The 26411-nt window shown below is 37.7% G+C and overlaps 1 protein-coding gene across 3 annotated transcripts in view; it reads left to right on the top strand.

Moving 5' to 3' along the window:
- The first annotated feature begins 5512 nt into the window (after positions 1–5512).
- The window catches only part of USP25 (ubiquitin specific peptidase 25), a 137262-nt gene continuing 116363 nt past the window's right edge, over positions 5513–26411 (top strand). Inside the window, exon 1 of one of the 3 annotated variants that reach the window (XM_014795498.2) lies at positions 5513–5909. In XM_014795498.2, coding sequence (XP_014650984.1) covers positions 5865–5909 — 45 coding nt within the window. In that variant the 5' untranslated portion in view covers positions 5513–5864. The remainder of the gene's footprint in view (positions 5910–26411) is intronic. The other 2 variants (XM_014795500.2, XM_004440736.3) reach the window with 2 other exon arrangements.

Below are 26411 nucleotides of genomic sequence, written 5' to 3'. Positions count from 1 at the left end.
AGAAAGTAGGAAAGGAGATTTTTAAAATTTGTTTTAATTTTTGTTTATAAATTCATTTCAATTACACTTACTGAGCAACCATTCAGTATAAATGTAGTTATGCAGAATCCAAAAATGAATAGCATTTCTGCCTAATATTTAAGTTTTTGTTTGTTTCTACTTGCTAACAGCATCATTTATCCAAAAATAAATTTCTGATTTGCCATACTTCTAGTACGTATTTTTTAAAATTAAAGACATTTACATCTGAACTTTGTATCTTTTCCACTATCCAAGAGAGAACACTAATAATCACCAAGAGTCTGAAACTAGCGAAAATCCTCGACAAGTTGTTGTGTACATGATTTGATATATGAAACTATCACAGAAATGTCAGTGGAACAGCCCCTTCTTAGACTGACAGATTTTGTAAAGTGATCTCACTTAACTCAGCTTCTTGTCTTGTTTTCCCAGATTCGGAATATTCAGTCCCACCTGACTAATTCTTCTTCGTGCTCATCTAACGGTTTTAACTTCTCAATTTATAGGTCACAAGGAAGCCCTAATAATAATAATAGCAAGAACTTGCTCACATTTATCATGTACTTACTTCGTGCCTTACAGTGTTCTAAATACTTTCCATGCACCTAATCATTTAATCATCAAAATAACCCTATATAATTATTCCCATTTTATAGATGACACAACGGACCCAGAAAACATATGTCAATAAAGGTCATGTCATAAAAACAGAATACTGTCTAAATATTTAAGTCAAGGGATACTTAATCCAAAGAATTGGTTTTACAGGTAATGGAAAAGCTGAGAAGCCAAAAAGGGACAGTGAGCTAAACTAGAGTTTAGCAATAGCAAGAAGTCATTATGACTCTTAATTCGGAGGGATGAGGGAAGGAGGTAAGATTTCCAGAGCTCAGGGAACTACTGCACCAAGAGGACCTTGAACCAGGGTAGGCCGGTCTGATGAAAGCTGGAACCGCCGAAGAGGTACATACAGATCTTCCTTGACTTACGATGGGGTTATGTCCCAATAAACCCATTGTTAAGGTGAAAATATCATTAAAGTCAAAAATGCATTTAATACCCCTAACCTACCAAACATCACAGCTCAGCCTAGCATAACTTAAACATGCTCAGAACACTTATTAGCCTATAGTTGGGCAAAAGCATCTAACACAAAGTTTATTTTATAATAAAGTGTTGAATATCTCATGTAATTTATTGACTACTGTATCGAAAGGGAAAAATAGAATGGTTGTCTGGGTACAGAATGGTTGCAAGTGAATTGGTGGTTCACTCTCATGATCGCGGGGCTACTGGGAGCTGTGGCTCACTGCCACTGCCCAGCATCACAAGAGAGTATCGTACTGCATATTGCTACCCGGGGAAAAGATTAACATTCAAAATTTGAAGTACGGTTTCTACTGAATGTGTATCACTTTCACAACATTGCAAAGTTGAAAAATTGTAAGTAGAACCATTGTAAGTTGGGGACTGTCTGTACAGCCCAAGGAGATGCCACCCAAGGAGAGAGGGAGAAGGAGAAAGAGAAATAGCCTGGCTTCTCCCTTTCTCTCACCCTCCAATACCCCACCTATACCTCTCATTGGCTAAATTCGTTCTGAAGCCGGCTGACTTGAGAGCATGGGGGCCATGCAGGGACTGTCTTTTCCGTGATTCAGAGCAAAGCAACAGAAGTGCAAGGAATGTACCTGATAGCAAATAGGCAAAGATTATGCAGAAGGCTTAAGTAACTTGCCCAAGATCACTGGGCTAGCAGTCCCGTGGTTGTTCTTTGGGATTTGTATATATGTAGCGATCATGTGCTCTGAATAGGGGAGATAGAGGTCTTGGTAAGTGCATTAGACACTTTCTGATATGTAGTTTCCTCTATCCATATATGTTGTAGGGTAATTTCAGGGAAATGTATGCCTACCACTATACAAGGGGAAGAAAGATAAGAAATGAGAAAGGGTCTGGGGACTCGAGGCCATTTTCAGTGTCAGAGTATGCCTTTGGGCATGTCCAAGGTAAGGGGAGCAAATGATCAAGGCAAGAAATCTCTACTTTTGTGATGACTCTCAGTTGACAAAGTGTAGCTGTTTCTCCATGTAGACCTTGCTTTCAAAGTAAACCTTGTAAAGAAATAGTTCACATTAGACTAGACTCCTTTTTTAATTCACAGAACTCTTTCTCCCAAAACTATTCCAGTTGAAAGTGTCAATATTGGCAGAAAATGTGGAGGTACTATCCTTTAACATGCAAATGCATCTCTTACCAATCTAAGAGGTTATGGGATGGGGCAGGAAAAAAGATATTGGTGGCACTTAGGTATGAAGTGTAGAATTAAGTGAAGTAGATTGACTGTGACTGTTATAGGCTAAATTGTGTCCCCCCCAAATTCACACGTTGAAATTCCAACCCCTAGTACCTCCGAATATAACCATATTTGGAGATAAGGTCTTTAAAGAGGTGATTAAGTTAAAATGAAGCTGTTAGAGTGGGCCCTAATCCAATATGACTGGTGTCCTTATAAAAAGAGGAAGAGATACCACGGCAGAAGGTCAAACGTATATGAAGAGGCAGCAAGAGGGTGGCATCTGCAAGCCCAGGAGAGAAGACACAGTAGAAACCAACCCTGCTGACACCTTGATCTTCGACTTCCAGCCTCCAGCACTATAAGAAAATAAATTTCTGTTGCTGAAGCCACCTAGTCCGGGGTATTTTGTTATGGCTGCCCTAGCAAACTAATAAACTGACCAAAGAAGCAACATCTAGAGACTCTCAGTGTGTGAGGCACCATTGACAGCTGGAGATGCTAACAATGATATGCTCTGTCATATAAAACAATATGGCTGCCAGGACCACAAAGCTGTCCCAGTTGGAATGAGAAGTTAGAGTTAGAGATACACTATAAAAACATAAACTTGTTTTCTTGCCTTCATGGCTGTTCATTTAATTCAATACACATTTTATTATGCATGTGTTAGGCAGATAGTACTCTTACAGGTGCTACTCTATGACCACCCTATCACAGAATGACATCTCTATCACAATGGTGACATCACAGCAACCTACTCTTTGAATGATTGCTTATGGTTCCCTTATCCCAGAATGTCAATACACCTAAAGAAGGGAAATAATTCTGATCCTCCTCAAAGTAGATTTAAGAACCACTCTTTTGTCATGGAAATTGTTCAAATCTATACTATGAATTGAATGTTTCTCTCTTATTCACGTCTTACAAATGTGCTTTGGCAACATATTAGACTTTTGGTGTCCAGAAATGGATTTTTCAAACTCTTTCTAAACAAAGAGAAATGAAGAGTCAAGATAGAAGAATACCAATTTCCCTGGTTCACATACAAGGCACATACTGAACATTGTTAGAAACATCATCTTGATCCAAAATAGAAAAACAGACTTTTAGTTAAGAACTAAATTTTTAATTTCATGTGAAATCTATCACTTTATGTGTTTACCTGAGTGTCAACAATCTAGAGTAACGCAACAGTTTAGGAATTATCAAGCAATGTCCTGAGGATATATAATTCCAAGAACCATACATATTAAGGTGGACTCATGAGCAGCAAAACTGACATTGTGACAAATTTTTAAAATGAATTAGGATATCTGGCAGTGGGTCCTATGTGCAATTTTATCTCAAATTCTCATCCTCTATTCATTCCAATTGTACATTTTCTAAAAAAGAATGTCCACAAGGAAACTTGAAATTTTCTTCTCGAAGTTCTACAAAACAACAATTAAGATCAAAAATAAAAATAAGTAGAAAACCATTAGAAGTAAGCTGGGAATGAATGTTCAAAGTGGGCAAGTACGACTACCTTATAAAGAGCGTTATTTGATGATTATCTGGTGAGATTTGATAAGCAATTTTTTTTGTACAATTAAAAAATTTAACTCAGAGGAAGATTTATTGCCAAATTCTTGAAATTAAAATTTAGTATCTGGCAATATTTTCTTTTAACCACAGTACTAGATTTTTATGTTAAATTTAACTTTCTTAAATTCAAATGTCATGAACTGGATAGATTTTTTTCTTTGAATCTATAATATGGAGAAACATGAAGTTGATATGTTGGAAAGAACTTTGGTCTATAAACGAGAAAAAATGGACTCTAGTATGCTTTCTTTGACAAGTCACCATCTTTGGGTCTCAGCATTCTCATAAAAAATTTGTGCATTCTATCATAAGTGTTGCATTATTCCTAAAATTCTGGGTTTCCAACCATTTCACAACTTTACAAATTCTTCTGGAAAAGACATAAGATATCAATAAAATAAAATTTTTTAAAATCAAATGAGCAAATAAATATGAAGACGCAAGGGAAAGATCTTAAAATGTAGTTGAAGATATCTAGGGTACACAGCAAAGACAGTTGTAAAAGCCTTAAGAGTTACCACGATCCATGATTATTAAATAAAGCCAGACAATATTTCAATGATCATTTACCAAGCTTCCTTTTCTTGTCATCAGATTAAAAATTATACCCGGATTTGCATATGTGAGTATAGTATTTATAACAATATGCACTGATTATTCCGCCCCTCCCACAGCCGCACCCTCACCTCCTATCCCCAGATTAGCTCGTGAAACTTGAGATATTTTTGAGGCTAGAGGTTCCTTTCTCAAGGTTAGGTTATCCTTATAATTCCATATATAGTCAAATATTCCATGCGGGGTGGTTAACTGATAATTGGCAACTAGGATACTATAATTATGTACCATCTAGGTTGCCTGTTGTATAGATCATAGTTCATTTATATCAAATCTCCGGGAAATAAACCTTATTTCTCCAGAGCCTAGCAGTGACTGGCACATGTTTGAATGAATGAAGTAGATGGAGAATGTCAATATTCATTTATGTAATGATTAGTTAAGGAAAAAAGTACATTTCAGCATGAGAACTTCTGATAGCCCTTTGCATAAATCACACTTGACTCTTCCCTTCAGGCAAGTTGACCGCCTGTGAAATTCCTAGAAAACCGAGGGGAGAGGACCGGAGCCGGCGTTCCGGACCCAACGCGGTTTGGGGACGTTACCGGGCCTGGAGGGAAATGTTCGGTCTCGGAGGAGTTCGGAAAGCCGGCGAGCCGCCAAGTCCTGGGCACGGGGAGGAAGCTGCCCTCCGGCCTCGGCTTGGAGCTTTGCGGAGCCAAGGACAAGCGTCGCGCAACCTGCCGCAGGGGCGGCTCCGAGGCCAGACCCGCGGGGCGCGCCCTCGCCCCCCCCCCGCCCCCGGGAGCGCGGGCCCGCGCGGGGCGGGGGCGGGGCCGCGAGCGGGGGGCGGGGCACCGAGGCGGCCCCGCCCCGCCCCACCGCCCCGCGGGTCACAATGTAGGGTTAGGGCGGCCGGCGGGCGGGGCTCGGCGGGGGAGGAGCCGCCGGGCGGGGGCGGGGACGGCGACGGCGGTTGGGGGAGGGGAGGGGAGGAGGAGTCGCGGAGGGAGAAGGACAGCGCCATTCCGGGCGGCCGCTCTCTCCGTCCCCTCTCCCTTCCCCGCAGTGGCCCGCGAGCCGCCGGCGAAGGAGCGCGCGCGCCTGACGCGGCCCGCCCTGCTCGCGCCCTCCCGGCGTCCGCCGTCCGCTCATGGCCCGGGCCGCGGCCAGCGAGCCGCGCTGAGGCGGGCCGCGCGGAGTCGTGGGGCCGCCGCCGTGGCCCTCGCTGTCGGCGCCTCGCCGCCTGCCCGCGCTGCCCGCGCACGCCGGCCGCCATCGCCTTCGCGCCTGGCTGGCGGGGGCGCTGTCCTCCCCGGCCGTCCGCGCCGCTCCCTGGACCTCGGCGGAGCGCGGCAGCCAGGGCCGGCGGAGGCGCGAGAAGCCGGCCGCCGGCGCCGCGGGGGCCATGACCGTGGAGCAGAATGTGCTGCAGCAGAGCGCGGCGCAGAAGGTGAGGCGAGCCCGCCGGCCGGCGCGGCCCCGCTCCGCTCCTCCTTCCGACGGGCGGCTTCCCCCGTCTCGGCCCGGAGCCCGGCCTCCCCGCCGCCGCTCCGGCCTCCGCCGCCCGGGGCCTCCTCCCCCGCCCCTTCCCGTCGCCTTCGGGGGCTCGTTCCCAGGGCCGAGCTGCGTGTGGGAAGCCGGGTGTAGTTAGGGGGTTTCAATCCACTTCCTTCTGGCCGATTGTTTTTCTGTAACAGACGGTGGCGGGTATTTTTTGAGAGCGACCCATACGTTCCTCCACTCCTCTATCTGGTTTCTTAAACTTTCTCCTCTGCCTTCCTTTTTTTAAAAAATAGAATAGCCGGTGGTCATCCCTTCTGAACACAGTTTGTGTTTTGAAGGTAGGAGCATTCCAGGCCTGCTGTTTGCAAATGGTCTCCACCAGAATCGAATTGCCTGCCTGGCGGGGCAGGTACATTTACCAGGTGGGCTCTGTGTATAGGTAGAGGATTTGGTTGGTTCCTTTTCCTCTTTCTGTTTCTTTTTCCTTTTTTTTTTTTTTTTCGTTCTTGAATATAGAGATTGGCCCTTAAGAAAGGAAACCTTTCTGGCCATGTTTATTCCAGGAATCTTTTGTCCCCTGAGTTTGACCTTGTTCCGTCGCTCACCCTTTACTCTTGACTCAGTCACGCATTCAAATGGTCACTTACCTAAGTAAAAAAAAAAATCTAGGTTTGTGAAGCTTCAAACATTTTATAGTGAGTAGTGAGAAATGCTCCTCTTATTCTAGATTTGGCTTTCAGAATCTGAAGTGCACCATCATGGCTTGCACCATATCCTGAAAAGTAGTTGGCTATGAGTTAATTTTTTTTTTTGTCATTTGTGTGAAAAGCGTTTTGGGCAAAAGAAAAACATTGCTTTAGTCGTGTTGGAATTAGGGGGGTAACTAGAGTTTATTGTGAGCAGCTACCAAGGTTGTGTTGGGTTTATCTGGGTGAGTAATGAATGCACCACCCTGTTGTAGTTATGTCCTACCTGTGCTTCGTTTTAGAATAAGGTCTGCTATCCTAAAATGGACTATGTATATACTCACAGTCTGCTAGATTTTTGCTTTGAGATTATTTTTAGAATTTGATGATAGTATTTGAGGTAATTGAAGATGCTCAAGAATTTTGGAAAGCAAGGATAGTGCATTGTTATTTTAGGCACTTTGGGAAAGTTGTCGTTGGAGCTCTTGTGTGTTAGTTAACTGTTACTGGTTAAATTTAGAAGATTATTGCAGGCTGCAGTTTATTTACAGTGAAATAATTCTGGATTTAATATTGGAAGTTTAGAACAGTTTATCTCCTAATCCCCTTTATTCTATTTTGAATACCTTAAATTTTAGTTTTTGATGTTGAGTATGTGATAAAGCGTTAATACTTAGAGCAGGATCTCGTGGTCACATGTATACTAAGCAATATTTAATAGGTTTGGTATCATTTTTGTTTCTAGTTCTCTTCAGTGTTGAATATTTAGTCAACACTGCCAATTTGTTTCCAAGTGGGAAATGTAGCTCATATTTTTCACATCTCTTAAATTTGAACAATGGCAAGAAGTTTGTGAGTTTTTTAAATTGATTTTCGTTAAAGTACTTCTGTAGCATAGAATCAGATAATGCAGATCTGCCTAGTTCAGAAGTTTATGCATAAAATTATGGGATCAAGAATCAAATTACTGACAGTAATCTTGTCCATCAAGTTTAATTTCCTAGTTTAATGAACCCCTCCTTACACAAAGGGAATAGTTGTTAATCCAGAATATTACCATTATGATGCTGTTTTTAGTGTGTGTCAGATCATTTCATTGATATTGGGGAAATTTTTTTAGAGCAATATAATGCATTTATTTTTGTATTTCCATCAAGCTGCTTATGTGTTTTTTTTAAAAAGAAACACTTAATATGTTTGTTTGCTTTCCGTATTGACATAGTATTACTTTGTTACTCATATTGGAACTATTTAAAAAATACTTATATGGGTATAAATACTTTAAAGCCATCGACTTCAAATAAATTGATAGATTGAAGTCCACCAAGTTGGTAGCTAGAAAGTGGACTTAAGCTAGTAACTAGGAAGTGAACTTCATACTTCAGAAGAAACAAAAGTGAAACTCTGTTTTCACTTAGCAACTTTATGAATTATCAGTAAAATGAGGTAACTAGTTCATATTGCATAACCAAAATTGAGCCTATTTTCTGCTCTCCTTAAAGTGATTGTGTGTGTGTATGCATGTATATAGCATTAGTTTTATGTAAATAGCTATATTCTGGTGGTTGGAACGGATTCCTATATTTTCAGGATTCTTTTTTTTCTTCCAGAAAGATGAATCTTTCATAAAATAATATAGTAATTCTTAGTTTAAAAAAAAGCACAACGCAGAACTTTCATAGGTCTTTTTTCAACTACAAAGTAGCTTGTCACAGTATATTTTAAGGCAGGGGGCTGTCCTTTCCTCTGATGTGTTCTTTGCTTGATGCTGAAGTTTGGCCATGGCAGGGAGTTATGAGATATAGTAAAACTGCAGAGAGCTGCTTTTCTGAGGTTTAGATGCCACCGGTGAGGTGGAGTTGGGGGCAGATTAGCTGCAGTTAAATCCTGCCATAATTTGAGTCTCGAACATGCATCTTCAACCTTTGAGCTTGATATTGACCTAAGTGTAGGATCCTTAGAGCTCAGAAATTTGATACCTAGATTCAGGTACCAAATGAGGATTCTTTAGGGCAGCAATAGAAGGCTTTCTCCCAGGGACCAAATTGATTTATAGAGTAAAGTGAGCTGGATACTATTTGCATTAAATGCATCTTTCTGAGTTGAATAAAAGATAAGGTTCATAAGGGCAGGTATTTTGCCTGTTTTGTTTCACCCTGGTTCCTTGCACATAATATGTTTGAGTAAATATTTGATGAGTGTAGTCAAGAGTGAATGTTTTCTATAAGGAGTTCAAGTGCAAGTAGTTATTTTAATTCCTTAACTGAATCTCCAATTTAACGTTATTGGGAAACAATGAAAGCTGGAAACTTCAGACAACTGTTGGAGTATAGGTAGTGTAATGAAAAGATGGTTGGATCTAAATCACTTTTCTGTGACCTCAGTCAAGTCATTAAATGTCTCTGAATCTTCCTTTAAAGCCTTACAGTTAGTAAGATTAGACATTAGCAACTTTTTTAGATCTGAGTGTTTAGTGGAGTTAAGCATGCGTTTATTCCAGATAGGGAGGATAAAAAAGAAATTGTAGAGGATGGCGGCAGAAGAAATTTTATGGATCAACAGTCAATTTTCGGTTAATTACAGTGGGGGGTTAGGTGGGAAGGATTAACCAATCACAGATTAACCAAATTAAGAGTTAAAACAAAACTTGAAAAATAATACAAACTGGATTCAGAGTAAATTTCTTAGTTAAAGCAATGTAGTATTTTCTAATTTAGGTTATCATCTAAAGTTATAAAAATAAAATAGAGCCTTTCAAGGGACAGTGTACGTTATATAAATCGCTGTAAACATTACATAAAATGGATGTTCTTCAGTACTAAATAGTTGGTTATCTTGTTATTAGCATATGACTTCCACTGGCCAGAGAGATGGGGATCCAGCTGCTTATTCCCTTCTTATTCCTTCCCTTTCTCACCTAATTTTTGATTTGTATACTAACATTGTATCCAGCTGCCTTAATGAATTCTCATCAGATCTAATAAATATTCTCTTGATTTTCTTCAATATTCTATATATACAGTCCATATTATTTGCAAATAATTATCATTCTGACCTCTTCCTTGTCAATATTCAGACCTCTTTTTTTCATTTACTATTTTATTGCTTTAGCTAAGATTACAGAATACTACTAAGATTAATGTTAGTTTCTGTATGTATTGTTTCATTATAATATGGATATTTCTCTATAGTCTTAAGTTTTTAAAATATTTTGAAATCAGATTTAGATGTTGACTCTATCAAATTTCTTTTTTTTATTGTTGTTGCAACAACTGATGTGTGTGTCAATAACAACGATTGTAATAGGTAACATTTATGGGGTAGTTACTGTGTACTATGATAAGGATTGTACTAAGAGGTTTTTAAACTTTTTTTTTCATTTAATCTTCCTAACCACCTTATTAGGTGAGCGCTGTTTTTTTTCCCCTTCATGTTGTGGTTGAGGAAACAGTATTAGAGAAGCTAAGAACTAAAGCAACATTTCATTGCTAGAATGTTGAGGGTAGGATTTAAACTCCCAAGCACCCACTCTTACCATTATGATGTATTGCGTTCTGGTAAAATCTCATTGAGTCATGATGCCTCCAAATTCAATATACTAAATTTTAATCTGGAATTTAGTATCTGTATTCTTAAGTGAGATTGGTTACATAGTTTTGTATATGGGCTTTTGTGTATATGGGCTAACAAGGTAAAGTTAACTCATAAAATCATTAGAAAGCTTTATGTGTTTTCCTTTGCTTTTGGAGTTGTTTAATGTATTATTGTGTTAAACCATTCAAAATTGAGGGTGTTCAAGCAATTTTTATCATTCAATCTAAGTACTTGTTACTTTGAAAGTTTGTTGAATATGACTAGATCAGGCAATTTAGAGCAAGTTTTGGATGAGCTGTCCAAATTGTGACTATTTTTTAGGTTTTCTGTCTCTTACAGAGTCAATTTTAAAAATGTTTTATAGATTTAGATTTTATTTCACTTAGATTTATATGTATATTGGTCTGATGTTTTCTCTTAAATCTGTGTATATGTAGATAGATCCCTTTCTCATTCCTGTTTGTTTTGTTTTGTTCTCAGTAATGTTTACCAGATGTTGATCTATTTTATTGGTCTTTCCAAAATTCAGCTCTTCGTTTCATTTATAACTTCTGTTTTGTCTTCTAATTTATTAATTGTTGCTTTTGTCTTTAGTAATTCCATCTTTCTTCTCTTTTTGATGGTTGTTGTTGCTCTTTTTATACTTATATTCAACATTTGGTGAGTTTCCAATCATGTTTAATAATGAAAAACATTTTGTGGATTTTATCTAATTTTTGTTTTGGATTTGACTTTATGTTTCTTTCATTATTTAAAAGGGGGGGGGTACTTTCCAAGATGTTGCGTTTTTAAAATTGTTGATTTTTAGTTTCAATTACACTGTCTTTAGAGAATATGATTTTTAATAGTTTTAGAAATTAAGATTTTCTTATGTACATGAGGTTTTAATGAGCATATGAAAAGGATGTGTTCTTTGAAAGTTATAGAGTTCTGTATTTGTATATTAAATAAACACAGTGTGATTTGAATATTTCATGTTTTTTTTCCTTTATTTCTTAAATTCTGAGGGATGTGATATCTCTACTTTTAATGTAATTTCATCAAATTCTCTTTGTATTTCTAATGGATCTAATCCAAACTTGTGTTTGCTGGTCTTTTAGTAGGATTTCATCATTTACATATATGGTGATAATTAATAAACTTTTTTATTGTTGTCTGAGTTTCCATTTATTAGTCTTGTTTTCCCCACTCAGTTTTGATGGATTGATCAAGTTTTCATTGTATCAGCTTCCTTACCCTCCTTTTATAGTCTCTAATTATTTGGAAATCTCTTTCTCATTTCTGCTTTTTCAATTTTTTTTTTTTTTTTTTTTTGCTTGAGGAAAATTAGCCCTGAGCTAATATCTGTGCCAGTCGTCTTCTATTTTGTATGTGGGTCACGGCCACAACATGGCTGACGAGTGGTGTAGGTGTGTGCCTGGGATCTAACCTGTGAACCCAGGCCACCGAAGCAGAGTGCTCCGAACATAACCACTAGGCCACGGGGCTGGCCCCCTCTGCTCTTTTAATTTTAAACAAATATGTCTAAACATATTCTTCTGGTAGGGCCAATTATTAATAACTGGCTTTCCATCCTTCTTTCTGCTCCCAATAAGATAAGACTTTTTAGCTTATTTTTATTTATAGCATTCCTGATTTTGTTGGGATAATATGAAATGTAATTCTGAATGATGACTTTTTAAAAAAAATTATTTTATTGAAGTCATATTGGCTTACAACATTGTGTAAATTTCAGATGTACATCACTCTGTTTCAGTTTCTATATAGACTGCATCGTGTTCACCACCAACAGTCCAGTTTTTATCCACCACCATAAATATGTGCCCCTTTACCCCTTTTGTCCTTCCCCCACCCCCTTCTCCTCTGGTAACCACTAATCTGTTTTCTAAATGATGACATTTTAAATTTCTTAAGGTATACCTTATGTCAAAAATATTACTTAATTGTGTTACATTAGCAGCTAATTAATTTTTAAAAATTAGATATTTAATTTTAACTGTTTTTCTTTATAGTTGATGTTACTCTACTTTTTTGTTGTTATTGTTAACTCTCTGTTTAAGCTTGTAAGATTTCCTCTTTGGTTTTAGAATCCAGAAATTTCACTCTGTGTGTGTGTGTGTGTGTGCGCACGTGTGTGTATTTTGAACAGTTTTACCTAGGATTTTTGATCTGAAACTTTAGTGTTCTTCTCAGGAAAAAGATACGTATTTTAAAATTATTGCTTCTACTCTATTCTTTTTTCCTCCTTCTATGACTGCATTGTTTGAATGTTAGATAACATTCATCTCTTTTCCTTGCTTCAAATTTTATAATTTCTTTCTCTCCCTTTTTGTCCTATATGCTCAGATAACTTCTTAGTTTGATTGTCTAGGTTATTATTTTTGTAATGCCACTTCTATATTTACTACCTCCGTAGGTGGTCAGATACTTTTTTGGGGGGTTTGTTTTAATAATATACATTTTTAGTTGGTTCTGAAGTGCATAGAATTGAATTAATCATAAACATTGGTTCATAATAGCTGTCCATGCAAGTATGTTTTTATTTATTTATGAAATTTCTTATTAATTTTTAATAATAAACACACATGAACCCACTACTTCAAACAGAAGCTAGAACTTTGAAAGTAACCTGTGTCTAACCTTATAGTCCCCTTATCACATCCCTCTATTTTCATTTGAGTAGTCATCTTGAATCTTGTGTTCATTCTCCCTTTGATTTTCTTTTTATTGCATCTCTATGAGTTCCTGAAGGTGTATATTTTTAATTTTAGTTGTTTTAACTTTAGGAACTTTTTTCTGCCTCAATATCTAAAAGATATTCACCTATCTTTTCTACTAAGAGGTTTAAAGTTACGTTTGCAACATTTAAACCTTTTTCCATCTACACTTAATTTTTGTACTTGGTGTGAGGTAGGGATCTAATTTAATTTTTATTATATATATGATTTTTTGTTGTTAATCTTACCTTATTGAAAAGTTAATGCTCTCCCCCGGTGAACTGATGTGCCATCTCTATCATATACAAAGGCTTTATGTAAAGTGCTCTTTTTTTTTTTTTCCTGTTCTCTCAATTTTGTGCCATCATTCATTTTGTGAATACCATCCTGTCTTCATTGCTGTAGCTTCATAATAGTCTCTAGTACTGGAAAAGTAAGTTTGCTCCTCCTCTTCCAAGGTGTCATGGCACTTTATTCTTCCTTAGAAATATCTTACTAAGTTGTCTGAAAAACTCTCGTTTGAGTTTTTATTAATTTCGTTGAATCCGCAGACTGGTTTGGGATCATTAACATCTTTATAATGTTGAGTTTTCTATTTGCGAACAGGATATACTTTTTCTGTCATTGAGATCTTCTTTAATATCTGTTATTCATTTTATAATTTTAACTGTAGAATTCTAACACATCATTTGTCCTAGATAGTTGACGATTTCTTTTAACAAGTATATGTGGTGTTTTAAAATATTTGTTGTTACTGGTGTGTACAAATGCAACTGGCTTTTGTATATTGATCTCATATCCAGCCACCTTGCTAAACTTTTCTATTTTAATGCTTTTCCAAAGATGATTTTTGATTTTCTGGGTAAAGGATCATATCATGAAGAAATCATGCCAGTTTTATTTATTTCCAACTTTTATGCCTGTAATTTCATTTTTTTTTGTTGTTATACTAGGTGAGACCTTTAGTAAATAATAACATTGACTAGAAGCAATGATACTGGATATTATTGCTGATTTTAAAGGACAGTTCCTTCATTTGGGACCTAATGTACTTCTAATGTATTTACAAGTGTTAGTCGTACAAACTCATACGTTATAAAGAGGGTTCTGTTTCTAAAGAACTAAAGGATATTGTAGTATTTTACATTTTGACACTTGCGTGTAGTTTTTCCTTTGAGTCCTGGTGACTCTTGTGAAAATTTTCACTCTCGGTATCCTGATGGGGAGAAAGCTGGTTTGTCAGCCATTTCTCTGTCATCCTAGGTCCTATAAAATCAGGCAGTGCACTTCTTTTTTTATCATGGGCCTTCCCTTGTCTTTTTTCCCCGGAGCCATTTCACAATCATTCATTTCTACCCTGATGTGGTTGGTGTAAGAGTTGTTACAAGAGTCTTTCCTCTGACACTACAGCACACATTTACTCTCTAATGTTATAGAACTACCATTTGCACTGACTTGCAGCAGTGTCTTACCTTTCTCCTGCAAATACAAGTGATGAGAATGGTATCATAGCTCATAATAATCGTTGATTTATATTATGCAGGCATACTTCATATTACTGAGCTTTGCTTTATTGTACTGCACAAATATTGTGTGTTTTACAAGACCGTCAACCAGAAAAAAGATTATAACTTGCTGAAGGCTCAGATGATGGTTAGCATGTTTTAGCAATAAAATATTTTTAATTAAGGTGTCTACGTTGTTTTTTTAGACATAATGCTATTGCACACTTAATAGACTATGGTCTGTAGCGTAAACATAACTTTTATATTCACTCAGAAACCAAAAAATTAGTGTGACTTGCTTTATTACAATATTCGCTTTATTACAGTGGTCTGAAACTAAACTCACAATATCTTCGAGGTACGACTGTATATGAAAGACCAAATATGGCTTCTGAAAGCCAGGTTTTGGAATGTCACTATGCAAAGTAGATGATGTGGAAGTTGAATTTATAAAGTGACCCCTTGCGTTTTTTTGGGCTGACTTGTATTATTTCCAAGAATATTCTCCTTGTCATGATAATCTTGTTTTATAAATGTGATAAGTAATTTTTCAAAGTTTTCTCTTTTTTTCCTCCATGATTGACTTTTAATACAATCCATCTGCTTTGTTTTTAGTCTTGGTCTTTTGAGCCACTAAATATTTTAAAATGTCCAGTAATGTTTTCCTTGTTTCCTTAGCCACGTTCATATAGGTTTAGATCAGAGTTTCTTACAGTATGGTTAGTGGACTATCTTCGTTTCCTATAGTACTTGCTAAAGCTGTAGGGTTCTGTGCCTCACCTCAGACCTATTGTTTCAAGAATCTGATGGTTGGACTATGGCATTCCTAACAAGAATCTCAAATGATTCTTCTGCACTTAAAGGTCGAGGACCACTAGTTGTGGTATATTAGTATTCTTAAAGATGAGGGTGCCTTATCACTTGTATAAATTGATTGCAGGGGTTGAGTTATTACAATATACCCAGTTTAACCCAGAAGCAGAGTCTCTGAACACATAGGCTTTCTTATGTTTCAAGGGTTTCTCCCCATCAGTGCACTGACGTGCTTTGCTGTTGTAAGGAAAATGCCTCCTCCCTCAGGCTTTCATGGCCAACATCTCTATGGAAACCAAAGCTTCAGGTGCATAGATGGGACACCAGTACCCCCAACCCCAGTAGGGCAAAGTTAGTCTTCTTTTTATTCATTGAATCATACATCAGGGAGTTGGGAAACTATTGTGTATGCTAAGGTTGCAGTCTGCCTGTTTCTTTTCTTTATGGTGTGTGTGTGTATGCATCATTTTTGAAAGATTTTTTTGGGTATGAGAAGCATAGCATATGAAAACTTATGTATACCTCAAAGATATGTAATAAGATTACTACCCTTTGTACCACCCTGGATGTGAATAGAATATCTTACTGTTCTAGAAGTTTTCTTTGTGCCTCACCCAAACTGTCCCTTCCTTCCACATATTGCTAGCTGCTATCTTGACTTTTCCAAGTTAACATTACCATGCTGTAATTTACAAAATATAAAATGAAAATACCCATTTAAAGTGTTATAATTAGAAGAATTTTGGCCTATGAAACATTTCTATCACTCCTAAAGATTCCCTTATGGCACGTTTCCCATTTAGTATCCCCACCCTGCCTATTCCAAATAACCATTGATTGGATTTCTATCACTGTACATCACTTTTGGCTGTTTTAGGTCTTTACATAAATGGAATCATAAAAATTCCCTTTTTTGTTTGCATATGATATTTTCACTCAGGAGACTGTTTTTGATATTCAGCCATGTTGCTTGTATTAGTAGTTCGTTCCTTTTTCTTGCTGAGTAATATTTTATTATATGAATATTCCAGAACGTGTGTAAACATGTACCTGTTGGTGAACTTTTGGGTTTTTCTGGTTTGTGGCTTTTATAAATAATATTGCTACATATATATTTGTAAGCAGATCTTTGAGTAGACATATTTGCATTTCTCTTGGGCAAATACATAGGAGTTGAATTGTTATAAGATATGGCTAAATGGTTATTTAAAGTGGTTGTATCATTGTACATTACTGTCAGCAATGTATGAGAGTTCTGGTTGGTCTACATTTTTGTGAACACTTGGTATTGTCAACTTTTATGTTTTAGCCATTTTAGTGAGTACGTAGTGGTACTTCATTGTGGTATTAATTTGTATTTCTTTAATGACTAATGGTTTTAAACATCTTTTCACATGCTTATTGGCCATTTTTGGATGATTTTTAAATATTGCTTCACATACGTTATCTAGTTTTATTTTCTTATAGGGTTAGCAATAACAGTAGCTGCTTTTACCGGCAAGTCTGAAAATGGCAAAAAAGTTAAAGATATTGTTAGAGTTAAAATGTTTTAGGAGCAAGTACTGATATGCTCACAAAACAAAATGAAATTGAACAATTTTTCCTTCATTTTATTTTTTTTAAACTAATATCTGATAAAAAGGCTCACTGCTGAAGAACGGGAGCCTTTTTCTTCTTTATACTTCAAACTAACATTAAGTTAATCTCTTTGATAATTGCACACACAAGAGAAACCTTTATGATGTATATTTTGTTCATGGGGTACAAAATACTTTCACCTTGTAGTTGGTTTGGAAGTTTGGAAAGGGCTTGGAGAACCAGTGGCAGGTGGAATGAACTGTGGAGACGTAAGCAATTGGGCAGAGAAAGACTTTTCTTAAGTTTTTGGTTCATGTGAGAATAAGAAAGAAGAGGAGCCGTTTTGAACTGGGAAAGAAAACACTTCACATTTGCTGGGTCAGTGCATATGAAGTGCTGTTCAGCCTAGAAGTGGGTGGGATGGAGGTGAGCTACCCTAGGCTTAAGGGCAGGATTGGCTGCAGGCTGAGAGCTAGGCCCTCAGTGAGGCAGGAAGGATGTGGAGGAGGAGTGTGGAGAGAGGGACCAGGAGTGAAGAACTGTTAGTGGCCAGGATCTGTTACTATGGTGACACTAATGTGAGAACCAGCTGTACACTCACTTATACACGAGTTTGTGTGTTATAATTCATGCCAGAATACATGCAAAATCAAATATTTCATTTCTTTGAGGTGGAGCTACAGAAACAAGTTTGGGCTGGAGATGTGAGGCTTGTCATGTCCTCCACTGAGGCCTCTGAGCTGGTCTGGGTTTCTTATCAAGTAGGCCCCTTGAGTTTCTCATCCTATTAGGCCTTAGAGAAAGACTTTAGGGCAGAGTAAGGCCAAAGAAGAGGATTGAAAGGAAACTGGCAGCAGTCCACTGCTTCAGGTTTAAAATTCCTGGTTTTTAGAGGGAAGTGGTAGCTCTCTGCACAGGCTTCCTGGGATCGGTGGACACTCTTTGTGCCTATTCTGATCACACCATACAGATTGCCAGCACTGACTTGCGGGCTTCTTCCCCAGTGAAGCTGGGGCTTCAAGTTAGTGATAACACTACAGAACTGACAATATTTCCATCCTTGCTGATGGCGTCAGAGGGAGGGCACCAGTGCATCTGAGCTTGAGAGGCTGTGGCTGCATAGATGAAGGTGGCGTATCTCAGGCCAGAGTCAGCTCTGTGGTTTCTGTGGTGGTTGCTGGGTAGGGGGCCCAGGCTTCTGGGGATGTGGGCATCAGAGTGGCCCCCTCAGGGCTGGGGTCCTATGCGAGGAGGGGTGGTTCTAGGGCCCTGTGAACATTGGTTTTATTTGGTGTTGCCATTAGCTTACTTGGCCATCTTGGGGTTGGCTCAGGCAAAGTCTAGCCTCAGGGTCTGCAGTTTTCAGATGGAAACGAATGCCCTTCTATGCATTCTTGGCTGTGCCTGTGGTGATCAGGGACCCTTCATACCTCTTGCACTGCAGGAAGAGAAGGTAGAGCTCTCTGGGTTTAATGTGCAGAGGGAGGGGGCTGACTAACAGTGCCTCTGTTCCTCCTCTTCCTCCTGTCTTAGGGCCTCAGGGGGCTTTCTGGGGGCGAGGGGGAGCTGGGCTGTGGGAAGAGTGGGAGGTGGTCAGGGAGTGTGGCTGGGAGGTATTGGGAACCTGTTGCCTCCATCTTTTCCTTACTGACTGTTTTTATATCTTTATAGATATGTCTTGCTATTGAGTTGTAGGAATTTATGTATTCTGAATATGTCCTTTATTATAAATATATTTTTTCTTAGTATGTAGCTTGTGTTTTCATTTTCTTATCAGTTTCTGTGAAGTCAAGTATTTTAACGTTGATGAAGTTCATTGTACCATTTTTTTTCTTTAACGGTTAGTGCTTTAACATGTTTTTTGAAACTTAGTTTGCAAAAATGTTTCTCTTGTGTTTTCTTCTAAAATGTTTTATCATTTTAGCTTTTACATTTAGGTCTGTAATCTATGTGGAGTTTATTTTTGTGTGTGCTCTGAGGTGTAAGAATCACGGTTTATATGAAATAAATGAACCTTGTGTTATAGTTCATTTTTACTTCTGGATACACCAGAGCTTAACCATTCTACTGTTGATAAACTATTTGGTTATCTTTTTGTGTGTTTATGGACCATTGAGATTTTCTTTTCTGTGAAATTTGCATTTGTTTCTCTTGTTCGTTTTTTCTTTTGATTTGTTTTACCTTTTTCTTTTTGATTTGAAGGAGTTCTTTCTAGTCTAGATACTTTTTTTTTCCTACTTAGATATTTTGTAAATATCTTTTTCCATTTTCAGGATGTCTTTTTACTCCCTTTATGGTGTTCTATCATGAATAGAAGTTCATTTCAATTTAGTCGCATGTGATTAGTTTCCTTTATTATTTGAACTTCCATACGCTGTTTCATAAAGATACTCTCTTTTATTGTCCTCTAATCTTTTTCTTGTTTTGCCTTCATTCTTTAAGTCTTATTCCACTTGGATCTGAATTTGCATATTGTTTATGTAGGTGTCCAAATTCATGAATATGGAGAACCAGCAACTTTATTGAAAAATTTCTCCTTGTCAGCATTAATGTTCCACCTGATGACAGTATTTTTTATCCTTCAATTGGGACCTTCTTAAAGGAAAACAGGTCTCAGGGACTCTCCCTTTGAATTAAACTATTTTTTATTATAGTTTTACTGAAGCTGGCATAAATGTAAACTAGGCATAAATTTATTATGTTCTACTGTATAGCTCTTATGCCCTAAGACCAAAAACCAATTAATAACTTAGATGTAACCAAAACTACAAAATTAGTAAAATTTGGACTAACAAGGTTAACTTACTAAGAGATGGTAGTGTTTTACAGAAGCTAACTTGGCGCTTCCAACTTCCACCAAAGAAATTAATGTATGTGCATCAGGATATTCTTGTAATATGTATTATTAAAGTTTAGGAGTAGATTTTATTGCCATTGTCATCCACATTACATCTGTGACCCCAGTACTCAGTTGATAGCCATTGTCTTAGAGTAGGGTTCTCAACCTTTTTGTTGGAGAGTTTTCACAGATGTACCTCCAAGTTTGATCATAGTTTAAAACTTTTTTTTTTTTTTTTTGCTATGGCTCAGTATAGTAGTCCCCCCTTACCTGCAGTTTTGCTTTCTGTGATTTCAGTTACCCGCGGTCAGCTGTGGTCCGAAAATATTCAATTCGTAAGTTTTAAATTGTGCGCCGTTCTGAGTAGCCTCATGAAATCTCACTCCATTTTGCCCAAGGGGTGAATCATCCCTTTGTCCAGCATATCCACACTGTATACGCTACTTGCCTCTTATTCACTTAGTAGCCGTGAGTTATCAGATTGACTATCATGGTATGCAATGCTTGTGTTCTAAGTGAAAAGATAAAAGTTCTTGACTTACCAAGGAAAGGAAAAAAACTCTTATGCTGAGGTTGTTAAGATCTTTGGTGACTTTTATTATGGTATATTGTTATAATTGTCTATTTTTTATTAGTTATTGTTGTGAATCTCTTACTGTGCCTAATTTATAAATTAAACTTTATCATAGGTATGTACGTTTAGGAAAAAACAATATATATAGGATTTGGCACTATCTGTGGTTTCAGGCATCCACTAGGGGTCTTGGAACGTATCCCTCACAGATAAGGGAGGAGCACTGTAAATGTATTGTAATTATTGAAGTGTCTCTCAAGCAGAATGTTGAACTGAACAGGTTGCGTGATTTAGTGTAGGTGGGATACAGATGACTCTCAACTTATGGTGTTTAGATTTAGGATTTTTCAATTTTAAGATGGTGTGAAAGTGATAACGCATTCAGTAGAAACTGTACATCGAATTTTGGTCTTTTCCCAGGTTAGCGATAGATGTGGTATGATACTCTCTTGTGATGCTGGGCAGCGGCAGCGAGCCATAGCTCCCAGTCAGCCACACGATCGTGAGGATAAACAACTGATACACTTACACCCATTCTGTACCCCTACAACCATTCTATTTTTCACTTTTAGTACAGTATTCAATAAATTACATGAGATATTCAACACTTTATTATAAAATAGGATTTGTGTTAGATGATTTTGCCCAATTGTAGGCTAATGTAAGTGTGCTGAGCACGTTTGGTAGGCTAGGCTAAGCTGTGATGTTTGGTAGGTTAGGTGTATTAAATGCATTTTCAACTTATGATATTTTCAATTTATGATGAGTTTATTGGGACTTAACCCTCATTGTAAGTCTGGGAAGATCTGTACACTTGCTGTGAATAAGAAGTAACAATTATAGCTTACTTTTAAGTTAGTGCCAAATAAATAGTATTTCTGAGAATTTGTGAGTACTTTGCCTTGTGAACATATCTTAGTGCCTGGGCAATCAAGAGGGTGAGATTCTGCTATGTAGTGTGGTAACTGCTTTTGCAGACACCATGAGACAGTATTATTATCTTGGAGTAATAATTATGTTGTGATTATTGCTGCCTCCCTTAGGGTTGTTGTACTTTGTTGTGGTCAAGGTTTTAAACCTTTTCAGGTGCGCTACCAAAAACAGTTAGTATTTGAGCGCATACTACAAACACGAAGAAGTTAAAAATTATTAGGTAAGAAGACTGTAGCAAGTAGGTCTAGCTATTGGGCAAGATTTTTGTGAATTTATCAGCTTTTGCTGTGTGAACTTTCATGACGTATATTTAACTATTTACATTTGGGCTATATACATCATGGTAAAATTTGGCTACTAATACAATGTACTGTGTTTCTACTTCTTAACTGTGGGAATTTCCCAAGATTTAGTCTTTGATTTTCTGCTTTCTTCTTTGCAAGCTCTGTCTTTGAGAGGTCATGTATTTTCTCAGTCGTTACTACTAAGTTTGTACATACAAAATAAATTAAATTTTACACCCTAACATAAACTCTAGTTTCAGGTTTTCAGTTGCCTGTTGTACATTTATACTTAGATATCCAGTCATCTCTCATTATCATGTCCATGCATTCATTTTTCTTCTTTGTTTTAAGCAGATTGAGAAATAAGTAACTCACAAAAAGCTTATAGTTGGTGGTGACGGGAGCCAGAAATGCATATATGATATTAGAAGTTAAAGGAAGTATTTATAGGATGTATTGGTAGGACCAAGGAGAGGATCTAAGAAGAATAGGAAAGGCCTCATAGAGGAGGTAATGGTTGAAATGAACTGTTGAAGATGGATAGGCAGATTGACAGTATCATTCTAGGCAAAGAGAAGTTCATGAATAAGAACAAATAAGCAAACCAATTTGGTGCGTTCTGTTATGTAAACAAGTAGCTTTATGTGGCTAGATGTGGTACAATAAAATATAAATATTTAGTCCCTGTTCCTGGTTCCTGTCACAGGGCTCCTATAACTCTTGGCATTTATTGTCTTTTTTTATGCTAATGAGATAACTTCTGGTTGGGGGACAAGATAGCTTCAGGATGGGGGCTGGACCTCAGAAAAACCAACCACTGTGATTAGAGGGTTAGAACTTTCAGTGCACTCCCCAATCTAGAGAGGGGAGAGGGGCTGGAGATTGAGTTCAATCATATCAATGGTTAATCAATTGTGCCTACGTAATAAAATCTCTGGTGCTTTATATACTGTTAATATGTGAATAGTAAATGGTAGTTCCAGGATAGAATTTAGCATATATGGTTAATTTTTTTCCTTCCTAATTGTTTCTGAGGCTTAGTCTCCTAAAAATACAGAATTACGTCATTAATATATTGTTAGGATACAAAAATTGCTTTTAATGAAGTTATATCAGTAAGGGTCCAGTTAGGACACAGAAACCACACAATAATTTAGACAGGGAAAGTGTAATACAAAGAAGTATTCACTATTAACAGATGATTGGCTACTAGAGGGTAAAGAGAACTCTAAAGAAGAAAGGAAGGAGTAAATTTGGGAGAGGTCCTCCACAAGCTGCAAGACTGAGAAGCAGGTCTTGTTGGAGAGGTTGTGACTAAAGCCCACTGGGTAGAGGACAAGTTTGCTGAGGTGCTGGAGGCTGGGACATTTCTGCAAATAGCTCTTTTATGGGTCTGGGAAAGAAACTGGTATAGAGCACATGCTTTAAGTGGCATAGTGCATATGCTTTATTAAACCTAGCATTTTATCTAGATGAATGGAGTTTCTAATAGTCCATAGGGTGTAGTATGTGTGTAATTAGTATGAGCAAAAACTGTATTTGTTGTAAGGAGTTGTTTGTGACACATAGAGCTGCTTGGAATCATATAGTATTCTAGTTTGAAAGTTCTACTTAGAACATGTTTATTTCTTTTTATTAGTATAGGGATTTTACTTTTGGACTGTAAGTTAATTATGAAAATTTAAGTACAGAAACTAGAGATACATAAAGATTTAATTGGATGAGAGAGATATATTAGGAATCAGTCAGATTATTAGCATCAAAAACAAGTTAAATACATTTTATTTAAACTGCCGGTGTTGAAGTTCAAGGATATGATTTGATTCACAGAAGTTTTGTTTACACACATGTTTTCCTGAATATGGGCACTATAATTTAAAAACACACTGTTTCATGAGATTTTGCAAGTTGGGTTTTTCAAACTCAAAATGCATGTTCCCGTAGAAACCATGTTTCATGGTGTTGGGTTCTTGTTTGGCCTGGAAATGTATTTAACTCTGTAGGAACTTAGTTTACAGTGCTGTGCAACAATATTTTTGGGGAAAATTGCATTTAGAATTTCTGCTTATGATGTCTTTCTTTTGTCTGCCAGTTAATGGGGCTGGGGGGTTCTGTTAGTGGCTGGGACATTATGCAGGTGTTAGATTGGTTGAAGGGTTGGGGTGGCAGGTAGGGATATGAACTCTGAGGTGAGGAAGGATGGAAACAAACATTTATTGAGGACTAACTATATCCATTGCTCTTTGCTACCTATTTCCCATAAAGTATCTCAATTTTGTTACTTTTCTTCTTTTTGCTGGGGTGGGGGGGGATTACACGAATGCTTAAAGATTGTCTGTAGGTCTGGGATTTTATAAAAAGATAGGAAAAGACTTTAAATTCAGAAATTCTGGCATTTCTATGTCTAAATGTAGTGAAGTATAAAAAAAGCATATCTTCAGATTTTTACACCCAGAGGCATATATGATTAGTTTATTTTAATAGTAAAGTGCTGTTAACCCAAAAAGGTTGAGATAAGCCTTGGCTCTGTGGCACAGGATACCCCAGCCATTCATGGGATTGGTATATAGGTTATTTGCAATTGAGAATTTCAGTAATATTGTACTGTACACTCAACTTCAAGCAGGATGGACAGGACCAGAACTAGCAAAGGAAGTCTTCTATGAAATTTTAGATGGACTGTAGGAGAGTGTAGAAAGTTTGTTTAGTAAGTGGGCCTAATTTATGTATGCTTCTTATTCCCATCTCCAGTAATTAGTTAGTACCTCTTGTGGATGAGTTCAAGCCCTGTGATCTCACTTACTCCAGTTCACCTCTGTAAACTCTGCTGTATTCGTTTATTCAGTCAGTATTTTTTGAGTGCCCACCACATGCCGGCACTGTACTCGTTACCAGGGAATACAGTGATGAGTGAAATAGACAATCTGCTCTTTTTGGAGTTAGAATCTGGTGATTAACCATAGTATATTATTATAATCTGTGGTGAGTGCCAGGAAGACCTCTCACTTTAACAGAAGGCAACTGAATATACAAAGATCTTTGAATGAGGAAGCAGAATGGTATTTTGTAGACCCTGAATGAAAGTTAGAGGGAAGAGGAGGACAGGAAAGTAGTGCAAGGAGAGGCTAGAGATAGCTGTAGCATGCCCAGGGCCCTTTAAGCCATGATAAGGATTGTACTGTAGGAAAATTCCTCAGAGAGTTCATAGAATGTTACATGTGAAGGGAAATGAAAGGTCATGTTGTCCTCCTTAAAATTACAGATAAAAATAAAAAACAAGGGGCTGGACTGGTGGCATACTCCGCCTCAGTGGCCCGGGGTTTGCAGGTTTGGATTCCGGGCGCGCACTGATGCACCACTTGTGAAGCCGTGCTGTGGTGGCATCCCGTATAAAGCAGAGGAAGATGGGCAGGGCTGTTAGCCCAGGGCCAGTCTCCCTCAGCAAAAAGATGTTAGCTCAGGGCTAATCTTCCTCACACACACAAAAAATAAATAAAAATAAAAAACAAGACTTGGGAAATCAAGGTTTTTTCTTTTTGTTTTTTGCTTATAGCTTTTAGCTGGCTAGGGGCAGGTTTGGGGCTTACAAAGAGCTATATGAAGGGCACATTATGTACTTGGAATTATCTGTCAATGAAGTTTGGGGATTTCTTGTTATGGTAAGATAATACGATAATACAAACTAGGGCAGTTTAGTGTTATCAGTAGATGCAGAAGGTATTTTCAAAAATAGATGTATATATGGTTATGTACCTTAAAGGCAGTAGTATAATTAATCCTTTCATCAATAGGTAACTTTGAACTGCTTGCCACTCAGTGCCTAGCAATACTTTAGTGCGTCTGATTCTGAAGTTTAAGAATGCCTTGGGATTTTCTATTACATTGGGGTTTTTTCCTCTTTTCTTAGAAAGTTTGGAAGTCTTTTTAGAGGTCATTCTAAGAGTTGCCTTTTTTCCCCCTGAAGATGGAAACCTTTGACTTTTTCCTTTGCACTAAACCAAGTTTTGTTTATATTTGGAAATTCAGTTCAAGGAACCAATGACTGACTTATGAGTCATTCACCCCTTAACATAGAAAGCTTTCCTGCCTTGTAGTCAGCAGTGCTCCAGTTTTCTAGTACTGTTACCTAAGTATTTTACATCAACAAAGTAGTGGATTTTTGCACTGAGTTTTCGTTTTTTACTGAATTTTTAATCTTGGAAATCAGATATGATAGAGAAGAGAAAATATGGAAAGGACATGGGCTGTGGAATTTGAAAAACCTATTTTCATTCCTGTCTCTGTACTTGTTAATCTCTTGAAGCCCCTGTTAGCTATAAAATGAGAGGAACTTCCTAGAGGTTGTGTATGTGTGTGTGTGTTTGTGTCTGTGTGTGTGCGCGCGTGTGTGCGCACATGTGCACGTATTAAATGGGATTATATGCTGGAAGCACTTAAAACAGAATTTGGCATACAGCAAGAGCATAATAAATGCTTATCTTCTTTCCTTGGCCTAAGCCAGTGATCCCCTTTTTTTTCATCCTGAAGAAGTTATACCAATGTTAAATATGCTGTAGTCTTTACTGAAATAGATTTAAAACAGACCCAACATTAAGTAGGGTCAACTGAGGAGGGAAAGAATTTCAGTGAAACCCTCTGATCCTTACTTTATATTGAAATTACTGATGCCTCCTTCTCCCTGGAGTGCATAGTACTATATTTTCCACATAGTAGGCACTTAAGGATGTGATTGTGCAGTAAAAATTACAGTGAGGAAGGAATCTGAAGGCCTGTATGTAGTCTTGGCTTGTTTGCTTACTGATTTTTGTGGTGTTTGCAAGCCACTGAATCTCTTTGAACATTGTGCCTTGCCCTTCTTGGTCCAGCAGTGTGTTAAAAAACAAAAAAATCAACTGAGTAGATTTAAAAGCTCAAATTGACTTTATT

Source organism: Ceratotherium simum, chromosome 27 (assembly GCF_057802395.1).
Source record: "Ceratotherium simum simum isolate JZ-2026a chromosome 27, ASM5780239v1, whole genome shotgun sequence".
Classification (NCBI taxonomy): Eukaryota; Metazoa; Chordata; class Mammalia; order Perissodactyla; family Rhinocerotidae; genus Ceratotherium; species Ceratotherium simum.
This window is presented reverse-complemented; position numbering and strand designations above follow the sequence as displayed.